The 21,608-nt window shown below is 35.2% G+C and overlaps 1 protein-coding gene across 13 annotated transcripts in view; it reads right to left on the reverse strand.

The window, feature by feature from the left end:
• LOC121858716 (histone acetyltransferase KAT6A-like) overlaps positions 1–21,608 on the reverse strand; it is a 48,495-nt gene that overhangs the window by 13,313 nt on the left and 13,574 nt on the right. For 5 of the 13 annotated variants that reach the window (XM_042355318.1, XM_042355325.1, XM_042355324.1 and 2 more), the window contains 10 exons: positions 20,334–20,435; positions 19,694–19,756; positions 18,234–18,284; positions 14,979–15,065; positions 9,173–9,252; positions 7,093–7,149; positions 6,634–6,829; positions 6,292–6,446; positions 6,019–6,072; positions 1,644–5,705 (listed from right to left, as the gene is read on the reverse strand). In XM_042355318.1, coding sequence (XP_042211252.1) covers positions 5,693–5,705; positions 6,019–6,072; positions 6,292–6,446; positions 6,634–6,829; positions 7,093–7,149; positions 9,173–9,252; positions 14,979–15,065; positions 18,234–18,284; positions 19,694–19,756; positions 20,334–20,435 — 858 coding nt within the window. In that variant the 3' untranslated portion in view covers positions 1,644–5,692. Of the gene's footprint in view, positions 1–1,643; positions 5,706–6,018; positions 6,073–6,291; positions 6,447–6,633; positions 6,830–7,092; positions 7,150–9,172; positions 9,253–14,978; positions 15,066–18,233; positions 18,285–19,693; positions 19,757–20,333; positions 20,436–21,608 lie in introns of those variants that run through there. The other 8 variants (XM_042355323.1, XM_042355322.1, XR_006087491.1 and 5 more) reach the window with 7 other exon arrangements.

Genomic DNA, 21,608 nt, shown 5'->3' on the forward strand with positions numbered 1-21,608 from the left:
CCCTAAATTTTGCTGGGGGGCCATGGCCCCCAGTTTGGGAACCACTGGCCTAGAGGATGGTCGTACACTATCTCCTGCCCCTCCGCTTAGTAACTCTGGGTAACTCACTCAGTACGGTACTTGTCAATGTCTACCGTTTGGCTATTGAATGCTCTTAAGATTATAAAAGTCTGGTGACTTTATTTGTTGCTCTGTCACTAATAATATAAGTTTAAAACATTACCATTAATGTACACTTGATAAAGACACTTCAGTAACAAAAATAAAGAAGAATTCTTGAATGACATGTAAAGAATACGTATTTAGATAGTCCATGGAACAACTTCAAAAATTCTCTCTCACTCGTAAAGAAGGTGCTATGCCCTACAAGAGGAAGATGGTCATGAATCATCTCTTGATGCTACACTTTTCAGTTGGTTCGTCTAAATCAACTTTGGAAATAAGACTAAGGGATATGAAACTTAACTGCTCATGATTTTGTTGATACAGTACTTTATTTTTGTCCAAATTTGACATGCATCATCGTGTGGGCCTTGTGCCACAGGCTTTAAAGCACTGTAAACTATTTTTTTTTATGAATATATATTCATTGTACTCAACCTATTTCCTTTGTGCTTATTTGTAACTCTTATTTTCATACACTACTTTTTTACTACATGCCAGTAGTACCTACAGTATTTATGAGTAGAGTACTGTACTGCACAGCACAGTACAGTATTATGTACCCTAATCAATAAGCAAAAACTTCACCTTAGGTTTAGGGAAAACTCTTCATGTAATAAACTTACAGTAAATGCACCAGAGGCAGACCCAGGAATATCAAATAGGGGGTCTAAGAAGGTGTGGGTGGGGGTACTATCGTGGACAAAAGTTCGCTCCCTGTAGTGAAACCGAGACACGGGAATGAGTCTCCAAACTGACTTACCCTGATTGTTAACTTGTGTGGGTGTGCTGTGCGGGTCAATACTGCTTCAGTTTGGGAAGGAGCGAACTTTTGTCCACGATAGTACATGGCAAGCAGCGAGGCCACCCAGCTGTGTGTGGGGGGGCTGTTTGATATCTGACCCACATTTTGGTCATTTTGAGACAGGAGTGCAATACTGCATTAAAGAAAAAGTATTGAAATTTTCTGATGAAAAGAGGGGCCAGGACCCCCAGGATGTGCCCCTGTACAGTAAAATGCAAACATAATACAGATTTCCTTAAACAATTATGTTAGCCTCACATATATCAACAAAGGTGTTTATATTTGCCTCTCTCTCTTTTTCATGCACACAAGCCTTTTCTGTTGTCATGTAGCATCCCCTCAGCAGGATGCTACTCCAATGAAGTTATTCTACCATCGGCAGATGATGCATCTGACTTTGTACTCACTTCACTACTGGATGTTTAAGGGCTGAGAATCAAACTCCAAGACCCTTTGCTTGTGAGATGATTGCTCTGCCACTGGGCTAGTAACTCAGTGTAAATAACTGTCGTAATACTATCACAAAATCTTTTTAGTGTAATTGCTGGAAAATTTTGTTTGAATTATACTTGGAAGTACATTACAGTATAAGTAAAAGCATTCCACATGTAAAACCCTTATAGCATTTTATGGCATTTATACACAGTAAATAGGTTATTAAAATGAAAAAGCTCACTTATAAAGGTGAAGCAATATATATAGTATACCATAGGGAGAAAATATTCATTCAAAAGTTTGTTACACCAAATCATAATAAAACAGGGTGTAAATTTCCTTTGTACATTGTGGGTTTACCAAAATAACCAAAATATTGATGCACTCCTTAACCATTTTAAGAATGACAAAAAATATATCCAATACAACAGAAAACATTATAGACCATATAAAACATTTAAAACAATTTTCAAAATTAAATTATCTATATCACACACAAATGCATGTACATACATTTTATTAGTTAACTCTTTCATATATGATTACTCAAAGATCAGAGGGGGGGGTGGGGGGGTCATCCCCCATGGGTCTACTGCTGATGCAGGGTCAATGGAGAAAATTTTTCATGTTTGGTAAGGTCACTTTGGAAATACCCCCTCTCAAATCTGATCTGAGTGGGAATAAATCCCAGCTTTCAGTGGTGAGCAGCAGATGCTCTACCATCGTACCATCAACATCCCATGTCATCAATCTCTACCTGTATGTTATTTAATTTTCAAAATGCAGAGAACTTCTGTCTTAAAAAAAAACATAAAACTTTAGATTTAAACTTACTTCTCACACTTTCTAATACAGGTACTAGGCACATAATCTATAAATAAATGTAGTATATATCATGTACTAATGATACAGGATGATTAAAACATTCCTGCACAACAATGTTAACAAGAATTACATTTACCATGTTAAGCTTGCACGTGACTTAGAAATACTAGTGCTGTACTGTATGTACAGTATAAGTACTTATCCCTCATTTAACCCTATCGCACATGCATTAAGTTTTATGTTTCCACGACCACGAGAAAAGTTACATGGACCCACTGACGTGAGGTCTGGTCATCTTTGTTCTGCAGCCAATTTATCCCACATTTTTTCCCGCAAGATTTACAGTATACTGTATATCACTGACTTCGTTATTTTGTTGGCTTTAACATAAGCTGGAAAAAATAAATAAATAAGACTCCAGTATATTTTTTCACTCCAAAGAAAAACAATTGTATTCCCAGCCTCATATGTCACATATTTTCTGACAAATCTACCAAGGTATACAGTAATATAGTTATAGGAGCTGAATTTTAGGAGCTTTTCAATGGTGACTTTGGAATTTATATGAATAACTGTGAGGAAGGTGGGAGAGTAAATAAAGAGACATATGCGACTTACAAGCATGGCTGGCAGACGTGATTTGCGTCATAATGCATGATGGGGTTTACATACCTTAAATTAATTTTGATATTTTTTATAAAATTACTATTCAGGAAAATATTCATTTACTATAATCCATGATACACTATTACATAGTTTTATAAACCTTGAACATTTAAAATAATTAAGATTTGCAGCACTGTGCAAACATGAGGCTAAGTAGCTATCCTGTAGCCAAGTAGCCTTGCTTGTAGTGTTTGTTTTGGTAGTTTTACCACCAAACCCCAATATGCTGCCTCTTCAATTATCTCTTGATGAGTGTTACCATTCCATTTATGTGATTACAGTACATGACTATATGTACTGTATATTTAATACTGTATGTTTATTTACAATTGAGTTTCAGAGTTTAAGTATATTTGCCAGGAACTTTTTTTTAATTCATAATATGTAGTTTCACTTAACATAGTAAATACTGTTTTGGTGCACAGATACAGTACTACATTAAGAGGGGTATACCTATAGTATAATCTATAACATGGGAATTAATGGGAAACATGGTTCACTTAATGTAGTATTTTTTGGAACACATCTATTATGTTAAGCAGAATACATTATGCCTATTTATACTGTATAAATTATTTTTAATAATCTGAATAAATATATCCTTCTATTAATAAATGCATACAGGACATTGGTAGAGGTGGAAAGTTTATAATTCAGGTGGTAATTACATAATATTCATGGATTTAGCACATTGTAACACTAATGAGCTAAATTATATATATATATTTTTTTTTTGACCACTTATCAGCTTACTAGCCAGCCATTCAGGCATTTGGTCTATCCAGTGTTTGTACAGAAGGGAATCAGGGACCAGGAAACCTGTTATGATTGGCAGGGTCACACTCTCCCCTCTTTATACTTCTCTTCAAAAACTTCACTTAGAATTAAAAAAAAATACACTTTCTGACTGCCTTCATTTAAGTGATGCATGTAGGTATCTGAACAGTACACAATTGTCATGTAAGAAGACTAATGACTTTGTTTTGAGCCAACTATATCAGTAACTGAGCAAATACTGTAATGGTTATTAAATTAAGTAAAACATGAACATTTGAAGATGCACAAGTTCATTCTTTTACAATAAACTTGAGTCTTTAATGTGACAGATATCAAATACAGTACTGTATTATGTGGTAGGAATTCCAGAGTACCACTTAAAGGATCACACTGGAGGTTTACAGAAAGCTCAGTACCATTTTTGGAGCCTGTGTTTGTTATGAAAATATTCACTGGTTGTCTATGAACCGAAAAATCATTATCATGATGTGATGCCTTAATATGGCTGAAAATATTATAGATCAAAGCAACTCTACTGACACAACATTGTTTGCATCAAACCCTGCCTTGTGAACTTTGAGGTCTTCCTCTTCTCAATTTCAATATCCTTAATCCTATTCTTAATCTCCACACTCTCAGAATCCCATTCACTGCCTTTACCTTACTCTAGAGTCTAGAGTATTCCTTTCTCTCCCTTCTTTTTCCGACCCATTTTCTCTTCTATTTCCCTTATCTTTAACTTTTATATCTCCACAAGCCAACTGCCTTAACTTTATTGTGAATATGGTAATGGAATGGATAGATGGCAACACTGAATGATGATGAATACATGTAACTGTACATTTAAGCATGGTATAAGACACAAAACAGAAACCGAGAAATAAGAGGCAAACTGGAGAAGACAACAGGTATAAATATAATTAATGTCTCTGTACTACATGTAAAGTACTGTACCTGTATTACTCTTTTAATGGCGATTTTTTCTAGTCCAGTGTCACACAACATATACAGTATGAAGAAGAGGCCTGAATGAAAGGACATATATTTTCACCATAATACTTCTCTTCTTATATGAAGTTGGAATTATACAGTGCGACTTGTGTCTTCATTCATTTCCCACATCATTTCATGCCTCCATTGCATATGACCTCTTTAGGATCTTTCCCATAGCACAGCCTCTTGATACTCACTATACCTTCTCTTGCAGAGACAACTTCCAATTCTCTACTACTCTATCATTTATCCTATGTTCTTATCACAATTGTTTCACTGGCTTTTACGTGATTTTTTCATACTGTACATCTTTTATGACTTCATTTTCAACCTTTGTCTAGTTTTTACTCTGTAATGATACAAATTAATAATATCAAGAGTTCTAATGCACAATCTACACATACCTTGGAAAAACTAGTTTTCAAACAATAAAGAATACAAAGGCTTATGTGGAATGACCTTGAGTTACAAGAAGAAAAAATAACAGGCATTAACACTAAACAATATCATAATAAAAGTTATCAAGATATACAGTACAGTATACTGTACAGCTAAATTTTATATCTTTCTCTCCTAAATCATTTTTTTGGGTAAACTGCTACAATCACAAAAAAATACAATACAGTATACAGTACAGTACAGTATTTAAAAAAAATCAGTTCAGTAAATAACTTTAAGTAAATAAAGAATATATTTTTAAAAAACCTTTAACACTTACAATCATAAATGTTCAAAACATCAGTATATCATTCAAATCAATTCATACACACATAAAGAACACCTTTTGAGTAAAACTTTGAACACTTACAAACAAAAGAAAACATCAAAATTCAGCACATCACTCATGGTGCTTTACTTTCATTACAATAACACCACAAACTTAACTTCATATGAAGAGCCAAAAAGTTTCAGAAACACAATTACCAATTATTTGGTGACAGACGTAAAAAACTACTACAACATACCCTGTACTGCCTATAAAGCACTCCTGAACAACCTGATTCTTCTCCTTCATCACCAAGTAGATATTTAGTTAAAAACCCTGGAACAATAAAAAAATTATATTACATTAAGATAACAGAATGGGAGAAAATAATTGTATTTCTCAAAACAACATGCAATATTTATGGCTGGGCAGCTACAAGAGAAAAATCTAGAGGAGACAAAATTGTAGTCATATTTCCAGACTTAACGAAGACATTTCACAGGGTGGCATTGTTCAAGGGTGGTTATGGCATTATTGAGGTGAAAGTCGGGGGCCATCAGAGCTTTTGTCATGTATAATATATACAACATACACCAGAAATATTGCTATGTCAGAGCAAAGTATAAATACAACTGTGTACTGTACTAACCTTTCCAGGATTGGGTACATATTCTTGTATTTGTGGTAAAACAACAAGTCAGGGCTGCAAAAAAAAATTGAACGTAGTCACTGGGATGACTTTCAATTTTCTTTAAGATGTTCAAGGGTGGTTATGGCATTATTGAGGAAATTGAGGTGAAAGTGGGGGCCATCAGGGGGTCAGTCAGAGTTTTTATGTTATGTATAATATATACAACATACACCAGAAATATTGCTAACTATGTCAGAGCAATGTATAAATATAACTGTGTACTTTACTAACCTTTCCAGGATTGGGTTTATATTCTTATATTTGTAGTCAGGGCTGCCAAAAATTCTAATGTAGTCACTGCGACGACTTTCAATTTTCTTAAAGACGTAGTTAATCACACTCACTGGATGCTTTATTTTAATTACACTACTCAGAATTGAGTCACCCTGTTGAGTCAAAATTTAATTATATAAAGCAGAAGTTATTTGTAAACACTGTCAATCGGAATCTTTATTTATATTTCAAATTTGTTCAGGTAATTCCCATGGGAAGAACTTTTATACTTAATCTCAGCACAGCAAGAAAAGGCTTTATTATGCACTATAAAACAGTTTGGTAAAATATGCAAAATACCTGCACGTTTTTAATGGAAAGTGAAGTATAGAATGTGTCCTGATTACTATTGCCACATTTGGTGCACTGTCCAGTTGTCCTATTGACAACTTCATCACAGCAGAGGAGAATATCTTCCTGTCGTTCTATTAATGCCATTAAGTTCTCTGTGTAGCCATCTTGGTCCACAGGCCTACATGCCATAATCATGGATGGTCTGGAATCATACATTTGTCAACAATGAAAATAATTTACATGAAAAATTTACTCATAATATATTTCTTTGCCATCTTTGTTTTTACATACAGTACTTATCTTGAAAACATACTTATTTAAGAAAATGCTTCTCCTATTAAGTAAATACAGTTATATCACATCTTGTAAGGATGACTGTCAGGATTGATGTGCATTTTGACTAAGAATGGAAGCATTTCTATTCACAATATCATTTGCAAACTAAATTTTATAAGACAAACTTACGTGTCACCATCCTCATCCTTTCTAACAACACCTTCATTGGTCTTGCTTGCCACCATCCTGTAAGAAGACAATTAGTTGAATGGACATGAACATCTATTTCTATGTTTTTGAAATCTGGTATATTTTGGAAAAGATGTGATAGCATGTTTCTGTAGTAACCGACTCAAAAATACCCCCCCAAAAACAATGTGCTTCGCGGTTGATAACAGGGGCTTCTTTAAATAACTGACCGAGCTTCTTTCTCTTCAAAAGTGTTATACAGAGAAGATAAACCTAATATAAATCAAGTCACAAAGCTTTTTGTTTCTTACTGTCATTTCAAAAGACCTCAGTATTGTATTATGCATGCATTTTTTTTTTACTTGTTTTTCACTTCTCATTTTCTCATATTGCAAATATCACCTTTCAATTCAAACAGCCAAACTAACAAGGAAACTAAAAAAAGGTAAAGAGGAAAAATTAAAGAAAGAATAAATACTGTACAAGACAATGGGTGTGGGTTGTGAGTCTCGTGACCGAGTGATAAAGTTTTTTACTACGAAGAAGTTATGTTCAAAGTTGTAACTGGTATACAAGATACATTGGCCATTGCTACAAGAAAGGCACCAAACAAAGTAAGTAAGGACAGATATCAAATATGAATGGACTGGGAATACCCTTAGTATGGGAGGCAAGTGCTGTATTGAATTGGTTGACTGTAATTTCAGGGAAATCACAGAGCCATGTTCCAATAGGTCTAATTTCAAAGTAAAAAAACACAAAAATATCTGCAGTGCAATTTTACAGAATGAGAAAAAGTTAATGTATTCTGTATGTGATGACAGCTGCTACTAAAAAAAAATAAATGCCATGAAATAACAACAATTAGAATGTGCATAGATTTAAATGATTATAATCTAAACACACACTGGAAAATGCAGTCTTTCACATCAGCCTTCTGAAGTTTTGTCTTCAGGGTTGGTGAAAACTGCATAATCCCCTGAGGATTACCCACAATCACTCTTTGGGTTGCATGCAGATATCACAAGTTGGCATGGCCAGTTACCCCCCTTTTTTTTTCCTTCTCTTAATAATCATTGTTTTATATGTAATGGTGTTTTTTATTATTGTATTTAAAAATATATATATAAAAAGAAATAATATTTATTTACAGGAGGAGTATTTGGGAATATAAAATGAGTTCAGAGTGGATTTGTGATGCAACCCCATATTCCCCAATACTTATAGAAATCTAAATTCTCACCCTTAAATAATTTTGTGCGGACAGCTTCATAGCTTCGCTGAGTTTCATTGTACTGTAGTGTACATGGTGCAAGTTAATAGGGAGTGTGAATGAAAGTAAAATTATATAAGCAAGCAAAGAAGAGAGATAGAAATAAATATCAGCCTGAGTGGAGGAATACATGTGTTTCAGAATTCTGTAAGTAAATACTGTACTGTATGTCAGCAAATAGACCAAAGAATGAATAACTGAATAACAAATCAGCAGAGGAATAAAAGAGTAATAGGAACACTGAGAAATATATAGAGCTGTATAGGGGAATAATTGAACCAACATTACTAGATGGTGTGAAGCATGGATTCTGCATGCAAAAGGAAGAAGCAATTTTTAAGTGACAGAAATCAAGTACATAAGGGCAATATATGGGTGAATGGGGTGAAGAAAATATGAAATAGAGGAAATAGAAGATGTGGACATTGAGAAGTGATAGACAGAGAGCTGGCCATGGTTTACTTTTGTGGTAAGTTAACAGAAGAAAGAATGAGGCTCCAACAGGTATGAATACCCATTAAGAACAGTGTGAATACAAAACAGTACACATTATATTAAGCCATCAATACTCAAGGTGTTTGTGTGCCTGGCACTGCACTTGACCACTTTCAGTCCCTATCTTGTACAGTATAGTTAGGTTAAGTTAAGGAGTGTCTTGGGATCAAAAGAGTAACCCCAAGGACAAGAGACAAGCACTGTATCCACTCAACCACCACGCTCCATTTCATATTATTGGAAGGATGGAAAAAATAAAAAACAAGGACATTAAAGACATATGAAGGAATGAAAGTTGAAATGTGGCCATACTTTCTAGCCTGGAGGAGCTGCTGACGGTCAAATTCCATCTTCCAACTGTTGTCAGACCATTTTGGTTCACCTTCACAGAGCTAAAAGAAAATAATAAGATCATGCAGTAGCAGGAAACACTATACCTAGAGAGTGACCCCTAAGTCATGTGAGGCACCTTTACAGTAAAACCCCCATAATTAAAAATAATAGAACTCTAGCATCTATGGTGTATGAGATTTTACAAAACATGAGTGACACCTCCCGAGGGGACAAAAAAAGAAGTAATTTTCCATTACCTTCCCCATCAAAATGTAAACGATTCTAATTACAGTACCTTTTGAGGTGCTTGATCTACGGTTATCGGACAAAATGGTTCAAACATTGGGCAAGGATGGAAAAACAAGTGGAAAAAACTGGCATGGTAGACCGTAGATGTGTAGTCCACGATTGACCAACGTGAACTGACCAACATGCGTGACACGCATAGTACTTGCTTACATTGAGGCAGGGTGGGGAGACGCATCCCATGGCAACACATGCATCATATATACAGTATTTGTAAATGTCTCTCTCAATCTGAAAATTTAAATACAGTACCTGTATAATATATATATCAAATAATTATTTAAAAAGTCTCATAATTTGAAATTCTACCAAATATTTCGAAATTTGTAATATATTTCAGCTAATATATTGATAATTAACCCACCGACGCATTATATGTTTTGATACACGGTTTATTTTCTTATTATATTTTCATCAGTAAATTCTGATAGGATAATCATTTCTTGGAAAAATTATTCATTTGGTAGATAATTAGGTGCCTGAGTGCGCAGTACTTTGTCTTCTCGTTAGAAATGCCGCATGCCCGTATGTTAACAGCCAATCATAATGGTGCTCTGATTGATGCCAGTACTGTATACATCTTTGAGCTGCATGGTCAGGGCAGCTGCTCTCGCATCAACAAAAAGATGTAAAATTTACACCATATCATAATAAGTTCTTTCTGTTTAATATGCCCGGAGGGGGGGAAGAGCCCCACAGCTAGGAAGTTAGGCAAGGTTATACAGGGGTGTATAGGTTTCCTTGGTTAGGTTAGTGAGGTCTTCTAACAACACTTCTACCACTTGTTTTTCTTATTAACAAAGCTTAGGTTAGGTTTAATTTAGAAATAACCACTTTTTAACACATTTGCCAGAACAGTGTTCACTACAAAACATAGTGAAATTGTGGCATTTTAAAAATATTTTTCTGTGAAAAATCAGCACCGGGTCAGTCATCAATAATTACCTATATTTCATAACAGCAAAACATTACGAATTATGACTAATTTCGAATTTGAGGGGTACGATTTATGGGGATTTTACTGTAGATAAGTTTGAAACACATCATGAACCATAACTATATGCAAGAATATTTACTAAAATGGAGCTAAAATAATATTAAAATATTGAACAAGAGCCTTAATATTCATCAATTGTGTATGACATAACACTTGTATGCAAAACATTCATGTCATTTACAGTCACACAGATGATCAACAAATATAGACCCATAAATGACTTTGCAAGTACACTTGTGTAATATCCCTGTTTGTATACTGTATTTCAAAACTGTGCATGGTTCAGACGTAACAAGACGATGGTGCCTAGCAGGGAGGAAATTGGACCCTGGCTATTTAGTCAGAGCCAAAGAAGGGATAAAGATATGTTATGGAAAGATGGCAACAATTTGGTGGTAATGTTATCGTAGTCAAAACATAATATGGTGGCCACCATGGGCATGGTTGTGCTAACAAATACAAAGAACATTTCCTCACCTCCGACTGCAAAATGAAAGTTCAGGATCAACACCTCAATTTTTTCCAAACTTTGAACATGTATGCAGAATAGTCAAATGCCCATACCACCAATAAAAGAGGTACTGTATTTGTTTATAAATTAATAAACATTCATCATGATCACTGCCTTAATGGCCATATTCCATGTTTGTGTGGGTTAGCCATGATTACCTGAAGGTATGATGTCCCAGATGCCACCAGGGAAATAGGTACAAATTTTAAAGCTGCATGCCATTTCTATTGTCAACCCACTTTTGAGTGGGAGCTGGACATATGTAAAACTTCCAAGCACCCTTTTAGCTGGCAAGGCAGGGTTGTAATTGTCTAGGATAATCAAAGATTACCCGCCCACAAAATCATTTTGTTCATTAGATATTTCAATATGCATTTCAATTCCATTCATAATTTAGCAACAGTAAGGGATCACTTCTAAACAAAAATAAAAAGAATAAAAATCCATTTAAGGAAAATGTCTGGTGCAGGGTACTATACAGTGAACCCTCGCTTTACGCGAGCGTTTCTACGCGTTCTAGTTCTACATTTACGCGGTACTCAGAACCGGAATTCCCACTTTACACTCTACTCATATACGCGGGTGAAGTATAATTTTTTTATTTAGCTCATAAAATTCATACAAATTATCCGGCCAGAATATAATTTACATTGCTGGAATTCTTACAATTTGATGATCATTTTGAATATAAGCATCATAGATTTTGCATTAGACACAAATTTTAGATCTAATGCAAGTATTTTGTTTACTCTGAGTAAATATGTTATCTTTTGTGCAAAATATATGACATTTATATTCAAAATATTCCTGGTCTTACAAGGAATCCAGCAACGTCAATTATATTATCCTAACTTTAGTTTGAGGTATTATTTATTACTATACCTTAAATCTAGTGGTTTCCCCCAAACATTTTTCAGAGAGGGAAGAGACAGGAGTGTGAGAAGAGGGGGAGGGAGTCGAGTCCATTATTTGAATGGACATTAACTTGGCGACTGTGTTTCTCTATTTCTCTTAAGTATTAATTGTGTGCATGTACCATCATAAAATTAAGATGTTATTTTTACTAGAACATAGGTATTGTGTCGGAAAAAGTGGAATTTGGGGGTCAGCCGGTCTCTTGATTTCATTTAATCCCATATGTTATGTTGTTCACTTTACGCGTTTCTCGCGTAAACCTCCGTGGGTTCAATTGACCGCGTAAAGTGAGGGTTCACTGTACTGTACATGCAAAACAATAATAAGCTGCTACTACAACAACTATTATAGAGACACACCGTCAACATGCAACGTAAACTTGACTATTGTATGAAAATGTGATCTTTTATAAGGTACAGTTTATCATTTTCAAATATTAATCTTTATTTTTCTAATACTGTACTGTAATATGATGTGAGCTGTAACATATGAACTGATGCATCAAATTTTTAGCCTGAATATGCTTACTGGAAAAGGTGTGAAAAATGCAGACTTGATATAAACACAGTACTGTAATGTATTACAGCATTAAATTCTGTGTTTGCTGACAATGACTTTGAACTGCTGTTAGTCCAAGTTAAGAGAAGATGGATCCAAGGGTTGAATACCACCTAAGAGTTCTTAAATGGAAAACGGAGTTTATGAACCTGTTACCTAGGCAGCTATTTCTGCAAATTTAAAAACTACCCTACACTGATTATGTGAGGATCCCAATACAGTGGCTCTGTCTGTGTGTGTGTGTGTGTGTGTGTGTGTGTGTGTGTGTGTGTGTGTAGGCTGTAACATACAGTAGACACTTGCCATTTGTGAAGGATAGGCTCCAAGAAATGGAGTAAATTGGCAAAACTGCTAATACCAACTTATACTACCTTAGTGCACTACTGTATACCTATACCAAACAACTGACCAGCCGTGGCAGAACTCATTCCCTCTTAACTTAATTAATAATAAAACTTTCTTTGCCAAGGTCATCTCTGACTTCTGCCTTTCACATTTCACTCCACTAGCACTGACATTAGGCAGTCTTTTAGGGGCCATTTCACACAGAAACACTAAAGTTTTGAGAGTACAACACGAGATGCTGCATGGGGTTACTCGTTGTGCTGCAGGAAAAGGCTTACTAGCTAGCCACCACCTGCTTACCGCGAATCATCGAAATCATGAATGGCAAGGATCGACTGTACTAGATTAAGATTCTATGGCAAATCACTCAAAATAGATTTCAGTGAAGTGGAGTAGAGATACATCTTAACAACTTGGCATAAACCAAGTGGGACCTTAGCTGTTAAAATGGACAAAACACAAGATGGAATTTTTTCAACTGTCCTTTATATAATAATTATACAGAATACCACTGGATTCAGACCTTTAAGTAAAAACTTAAATCACTTAATACAAAAAAGTATGCTTAAATACCACAGTTTCCAACCTAACCACAACTCATTCTCCATGTTATGAAACTGTAACAATCTGTACATGTTCAATAATTACCTATTGGTTTACATCTATTTATTTTACAGGTCTTCTGTATTAAAAACTATTGAAATAAGTACTAGGTATAATTCCTCATATAGCTGCAGTATTATAAGCACAGTTATGGATTCAAAAGGTACAGCCTTCTTCTGTAGCTTTCTAATTTCACCTTGAAACACTCTCTAATGCTCCCCCAACCTTCTTTGACATTTTTGTGTCCCCCTGAATCATACTACAAATACAAAGATAATTGAGTAGAATAATAGAGATAGTGAAGGAGTAATACAGTCTAATGATGTGGAATATTGAGTGTGTTAAGAATACAGTATGTACAGTGACCATTACGAACAAGACATCAAATATAGATTTTAGTCAATGGGTACACATTTTTCCACAAGAAATTTATAATCATTAGCAAACACCTACACCAGTAACTGAAAGCCATTATGAGAGTGATGTCAACTCACAGAGAAGGTTGCATTACTGATAACATTCCCACACTCAGGTGACTGGATTGGATTACAGGTATTGTACAGTAAAGAACGAGAAACTCAGCTGGTTGGGTGGTATTAGGAAGGCAGGGTGAAGGTTGTTGATTATAATCCCATGGTGCACTACTGGATGCCTTAGTCACTTATCAAAAATATTTACTGTAGAAGTATTTTCAAATGTAAAAACTTATTTTCCTTTTTGTAACCTTCCCTAAATATAAAGTAGCTAATGTTATATTTCCTCTTTCTAAGAAAACATCTTTTTATTAATGCACTGTACATTTATTAACCCTTAAATGGTGGCTAAGTATTCTTCCCAGCTCCAACTCTATTATACTGTATGTGCAAAGATGGAATGCAAGGAGCATGAAGTGTCCACCGACAATGGCTGACATCCCTATAGCTAAGTTCCACTGAAGAATGCTGCTGTTTAAGTGATAAGTAACTATCCAAGAAAAGAAGGAAGAGGAGCAGGGCTGGTGACTTGGTGAATGACAATTAGAAAATGGTTATGCAACACGGTCACTGGTTCCCCAATGTGCACAGTGATGAGAGGCTTATTGAAGTTCCAGAAAGTCATGTGGTCATACATCATGTGATAAGGCAGGGTTTCCCAGCCCTGGAGAGCTACTGAGTCTCTTACAGGTTTACACTTAAACAGAAACAGCAAAAAGACAGATTTATCTTTAACACTTAAAGTTAATAATGGTAATCAAAATTTTTTTTACTGGGATCTAAGTTTCCTAATTTAGGCTGGTAGCTATGAGCTCAATTATGACTACTGTATATGAAAACCCACAAGTGAAAATATTTTGAAATAGGTTTAACCCAGACATACACATAAAGCCAGTTAATGTCTAATAAGCAGTATAAAATTTTTACTAGTCAGGTGAACATAAATGCCCAAACTGATTTTTCATACATTTGGTAATGTAAGAGCTTACGTTTTGACCCCCGCTGTCCTAAAACTAATTAAAGATGTTAAAGATCAATATCATGATGAGACATACAACAGAGGATCAAGTAACCTACCTCATGAGTCAAGTTCTGAATTATTATCTGCAATTTATTTACAGGAGCACGGTATGACAAGTTTTCACGTTCCACTTTGTCGATTACCTGCAAGAATTTACATGAAATGCTTAGGAGTAATAATGAAAATATCTAATCAATTACATTAAAAGAATGAGCAACAATTCCACATAATGTATCAATAAATCACTTTCAATTAAAACTATATTCATAATGCATGGCTAAATGGTAATGACAAAAACAAAAGACCAGAATATAATACAGAAGGTTGTGCAAAACAGGAAGCTGTGAGCTGGGGCGGGTTAATCGATTAACATTTTCTTAATACACATAAGCATAGGTTTAAAAAGCGATATCCCCGTTAGCCGGAACAATTGGTGCAGAGCACTTCCGAGAATGGGAGATTTCCAGGTATCGAGACGACTCTCTCAAAGCCGGAAAAATATCCCTCATCCCCGTAATTTTCCGGGTAACGGAAAAATTTTCTCAGAATTTCCAGAAAATGTGCCTGATTTTGTATCTCAAATCCGAGAAAAAATTCCCCCATTCCCAGAATTTTCTGGGTATCGGGAAATTTTGTTTTAAATTTTCCGGAAAATGTGCCCCTCGGAAAATCGTTTCCAAAGCCGGAATTTCCCGGAAAATTCTGGCTTTGGGAATGATGTTCCGAGAAAATTTCAATTCCGGCTATTGGAGTTCCGGGTTTGAGGGATTCGGGCTAACGGAGATATTACTACGACTATGCGAACTTTGAACCCCAGACATGACCTCTTTAAAAGTTTATCTGTGATAGACAATAAATATGACCACAGTGAAAATGACTATTATGATACTTCAACTTCATTCACAGTTCACTGAATTATATCACAACATTTTTAAACTACAATATAACCTTGGCACTCTAGGCTGATGGAACTACTAGATTTGTAATTTTTTTTCTGAACATGTCACTCCTCACTGAAACCATGAAGCATTTGAATAATGAAATTTCTAAGGTAATTGTGGTTCAGTTTAGTGATGAATGGCAAGTAAGCAAAATTTTCTTACAAAAATCACACACAATATTCATCAGTATAGAAAAACAATTCCTTTTGCCAGAGCAGTTTGTAGTTGATATCTGTCAGTTTGTGTTTGATATCTGTTTGTTTATAAGTTGTTTGATAGTATAAAGAGGGAAAACATTTTAAAGCTGGGTGAAATAAGCATAATAAAAATCTTGCAATCTTATAAACAGGTGCAAGTAAACCATTTATGATGATGACAGACATCATCATCACCAGTGTTTTACATCCACTGTCCATGCTGAATTTATTCTAATGATAAAAAAATATTTGCTTCTAGTCACCTCAGTACTGCAAGATCTCACTCAGGGGTTTTGGCTGCAATATTTTTCATATTATATGCTGTACAGGTACTCAAGTACAGTTCAAGATTTTATGATAAAATTTTTATGCAAAAAGTAAGGGGTCAAACTATATACACATAATATTTTAGAGGGTTTAAGTTTATGCATTTCCTTGGGTCATTTTTGGTGAATGATAGCTACCGAGCACATGTTCATGGTAAGCTAACCATACCAGAAAGTTCCTTTGAACTTGGCGAGCTTATCAAACCCCTAGATTCTTTATATTGCTACATAAAGAGCAGAACTTCATTCACTATATATGCTGCTTTAACTCTACAAGACCTGGTACAAATGAAGATTTACAGATAATTTTCCTTCTGTTTGAGTCTGTTTATATTGCTACTGTAGTAGTTTTGTTGTTAAGTTAGACTTGTCACTGTAGCCACATCCCCCTCACTTTCTCCCTACTAGGCCAAGTAGTGACCTATGTTATGGTTATTTTTCAACTCATAATTTTGGATAGATAGATATATGTAATTTCCTAATTTTTCCTTACACAGTTACACATACACAATCAGTACTGTATACAGAATGTGAAGAAAAAAATAATTATCATAAAGTTAAAAACAATAAAAGGAATAAACATTTCTTCATGTGCAAGTTAGCAGGCTAAGGGGGAAACGGGGTGTTGGCGGCATGCAGGATCTCAGGTGCTCTGAGCTGTCTCCCATATGTAGCGAAACAATTAAAATATTTCATTGTCCAGTGGCCAAATGGCAATACAGTATTTTTATTTATTCCTCATAGTTACTGGTATGTTTACTTTATCTTATTCCTCACAGTTAATATCTTATTCTTAAAATATTTTATATTATGTACCAGGATGTACCAGTAATAAAATATCTTAATTTTAGCGCTTATAAATTAACAGCATCTCAGCAGCCTCTATCTCTCTATTAGCAACAGTTATTATGGCGATAGTCGAGCAAGTAGCTGGCATCTCTGAGATTGGAATGCAGTGTGTACACTAAACTTGAATCTATTTTTATTTCCTTATGTTTTCATCATCGCTATTTAAATGCTTTTGTTTTTACAGATTATATGTCTATAATTTTAAGCTTTGATGTTACAGAGTATAGATAAAGCTACCTTTAGGGGTGAATCTACTGAAATTTATAAATAGGTGTTGGTAACTTGCAGGAATTCAGTTTCAGAGTTGGTAACACTGTTCATAGTGTCAGCTGTTGTGGTGGTGATCACAGCCAAGACATGGTGGTATGAATCTGGTACAGTATCATGCTACAAAATATGTCAAGGATTTTAACTGGTATATCGCAAAAGCTAGGGTCGAATTGTACAAGAAGTATATGAAAAACGCAGGCTTTTTTTACCCCAAAAAATCAGGGATGGATCCGGGGGGGGGGCGGGGTGATCCTGGACCCCTCCCCTTTTCTTCAGAAAATTCCATTAAACTTTTTTAATGCAGTATTGTACTCTGACGCTTTTGTAGAGTAAAAAGTAATTACTATTGACCACGGAATATCTCCTAATATAAATTACACATGGCTTCAATATAACCTCAAAATGCCCATGATATTGGTCAGATTAAAAAAATAATAATTCTAGGCCCAGATGGATGGGCCCACTTTGCTTGCCATGTTCCCCCACCCAAACTTCTTGAACACCCCCCCCCCCTCCTGATATTCCTGGATCCACCCTTGATACTGTACATAAGATTGGCTTATACATGAGTATACACAGTATATAACTGGCTATGCTGTATATACATGATACTGTACTTTTGTGAACAGTTCATTTTGTTTGTGTGTATACTGTACAATGAACACTTTTTTCCATCTACTAAGCATCAGCACATGTTAGTCATTTATAGTGTACTGTACCCCACTTACCTCCAGAACCTGTTGAAGTTCAGTTGATTCTGTGTGGACCCCATTATCATCCTATAAGAAATAAAAAGATCTCATTTAAATTACACCCTAAGCTGGGGACTGACCTCTTGCAGACACAGTAACCAGTTGTTACACCAAGTGACACTATGTAATGGTTAACAAGAAATACAAAGCACCCACATACTGGGGGAGCGTAGCATGTCCATGAGATTCTATCCATAGTTTCTTTCCCTTGGTAACTGTGATTTAACATTGAATCATCTTCCTTTCAGTAGCACTTTAATTCACAGATACTGTACTGAAACACTTTATTCAATTGTCATCATTAGAGCAAATAGTCCTTTCCCCATCTTCCATCTCAATAATTATAATTGTATTTTTTTTATCATTACCATTTCACCACTTATTAGCTTACTATCCATTCAGGCAGTTGGTCTGTCCAGTGTTAGTACAGGAGGAAGCCTCCTTAGTTTGGCAGGGTCACATTAGAAAATATCCCTTCCCATGTGTGTCTAGGCCAAGAACCCATGACATATTGGTGAGAGATACCAAAAATTGAATTTCTCTTACTACACAATCATCTAAAGTCATTTACTAACACTTGCAATTACATCACTTTACCCTGTATTCACCTTAACCACCCATCATAGTATAATGTACATAAAGCAACTGACTTATTGCCCATTTGTATCCTGCATCCCCATTAATCACTATTGCTCTAATCTTGTGGTTCTCTTACTACTCATCATGTAAAATACTGAACAACCATGGCTACATCTCTCACCTCTGACATAATTCTACTTTCACTGGGAATCAGCGAAATTTAGCACCATTTACCATGTCTGCTCCATCCACCACCCCCACAGAATGTCATAAAACCCAGGGTGTGTTAAGTGCAGTAACAAGTGTAATTACTGTTCACTAAAGAGCAGACATGACTAAAATAAAAACTGTAGCCAGTGCTTAATATATATTAATCATATATTGCACACAAATTAAACTATTTTGTTATTTTTCTTTCAAGTAAAAAAGAATTTTAACAATGAATTTAAAAATAAAAAATCATATACTATATACTGTTTATAAACAGGTAGTCTCAGAGTTACAAATGGCCGACTTACGAACGCCCGCAGTTACGAACGGAATCCAAATATATTTATCACTCTCTGTAACTAAAATCCCATTTCTTACCTTAATTTCATCACTTCATCACTTTATTTAGAGAATTTACATTATTATTATTATGTCTGGGATATTAATGTTCGTTTTGTATGGGCAGGGTTGTGCTTTAACCTATCCTGACCTCTGGAATTAACACAGTTCTGACTTACGAACAGGGTCCAGGAATGTAACCCATTCGTAACTAGGAGAATATATATATATATTTTTTTTTAACCTAGACTTTCTAGCTGCTCATAGGTCAGTTTAATAAAGTCATCAAACTAGAACATAAAGCTCACCAAAAAAGTAAGTTGCTGCCTTCTGGGGCTTGATGAACAATCTGTGTAGTTGTCAGATCCACTCTGGAAGGGAATATTGAATTTAATATTGTTTCACGATTAACATGACAATGAAAAACTGAACTGTACTATGTGTGGAGGTTCAGATGGAGAATTCTAAGATGAAAGAGGGAGTAAAGTAGTACAGTATCTCTGTTTTAGTATTGGCATCTCATTACCAATTCAACCGCAGAATACAAAAGATGTTTGCATTGTGGTATGATAACACTTTTTAATCCACCGAACACACCGAAGTAATGTTTTATAAACATCCTTATGGCTTTGAACACAACATAAAAGATTTGTGCTTTTAGCTTCTGCAACAGAGAAGAGTAAGTCAAATTCACCTATACATTAGTGTACAGTATACTAATTCAGAATCTGTCCTTATTACCTTAAGGCCACTGGCTAGTTCCTGACCGGTGAGTTATCATATATTTGCATACTTAAAACTCAAGGTGAGCTAGTGTACTAATGAGCATATGAACATCAATTTATCCCAATTCTACTACAAAACAATTGAATGAATACAGTTGGTGTATTGCAGCATTGCAACCGACACATAAAATACTGTATAAAATAATAATTAATTGTTACGTACTGTATAATTTACTGCGCCATACACATCTGAGTCTGTCACTCCTCCTTGAATTGGGTACATGCTTAGGGAGTCAAGAGACTGAGCATACTGAGGACTCACACACTGCAAGAAAAAAATATGAAACTGCTATAAAACAATCTTCAAGGTTTCCATAGAAATACAGTAGGGTCGGGATATATAGCGACTTTATAAAAATATTTTTTTTATATCGTGGCTACCAAAATTATCGACATTTTCCTATAGTATACTGTATAGCGATAAATGTTTTTATTTTGCAAGGGAAATCGTGCAGGAAATATTTCTAATTTATAGCGACTACCAAAATTATCAATATTTTCCAATATATAGCGATAAATTTATTTACAGTACACTCAAAACTTACGTGGGGTTATGTTCCTGAAGCCTCACATAAAGCCAAAAATCGTATAAAGTCAGAAACGCTCCCAAAAATCCCCTAAATCGCCCCAAAAATATGAGTTGAAAAACTGTACAGTAGTGTACTCTGTACTTAAATGTACTCTAAAAAACTAAAAATTTTATCTCTTGTGCAAGATATATGATGTCTATATTAAAATTATTCGCTGTCTTGCAAGGATTCCAGCAATGCAATTTATATTCGTGCTAACTTCAGTCTGTGCCATTTTAGGTAAAGTTAAGTCACTTTTATTGGCCTCGACAACCTAACCTTTTCTTCCCCCATTGATTACATGTGATTACATATTGCGAACATCCTTGGACCCTATCTCGTGATATATCCCGGCCCTACTGTACTCGTATATCTATTGACCAATAAAATGACCTCGTTCCTTTCTCATTGGATGCAGCAGTCATAACAACACAGGTAATGATAATGAAAATAAAAACTATATTCCAGGCCTTACTCCTATGGCTCTAGAAGAACTATAAGATAGACACTTCAGCAGGGCAATCCTGCAAGTACGGGTATCACTTGCTTAATGAACATTCGATATACGAAAATTCGCTTATCGGAATTTCTCAAATTAACACCTCTTTCTCATTTAATTTATAGCTTCCCCTGCTTATACGAAATTAGGTCCCAACAAAAATTCAAACTACATCCCCTAAGGAGTCAGCTGGAGCTGCCAACTTAGAGAGATGCAAAGACATAAGCTCATTCACTGATCATAACATACCTCCTCCCTTCCTGCTGCATCTCCCACAGGCCCGGGTCTTTCCTTCCGCCATTAGTTTTTGGAAGTGCGCTTTCTTTATCTGTCTGTATTTGTGCCATTTTTTCATTATTCTTTACAGCAT

This window comes from Homarus americanus, unplaced genomic scaffold (assembly GCF_018991925.1).
Source record: "Homarus americanus isolate GMGI-L3 unplaced genomic scaffold, GMGI_Hamer_2.0 scaffold74, whole genome shotgun sequence".
Lineage (NCBI taxonomy): Eukaryota > Metazoa > Arthropoda > Malacostraca > Decapoda > Nephropidae > Homarus > Homarus americanus.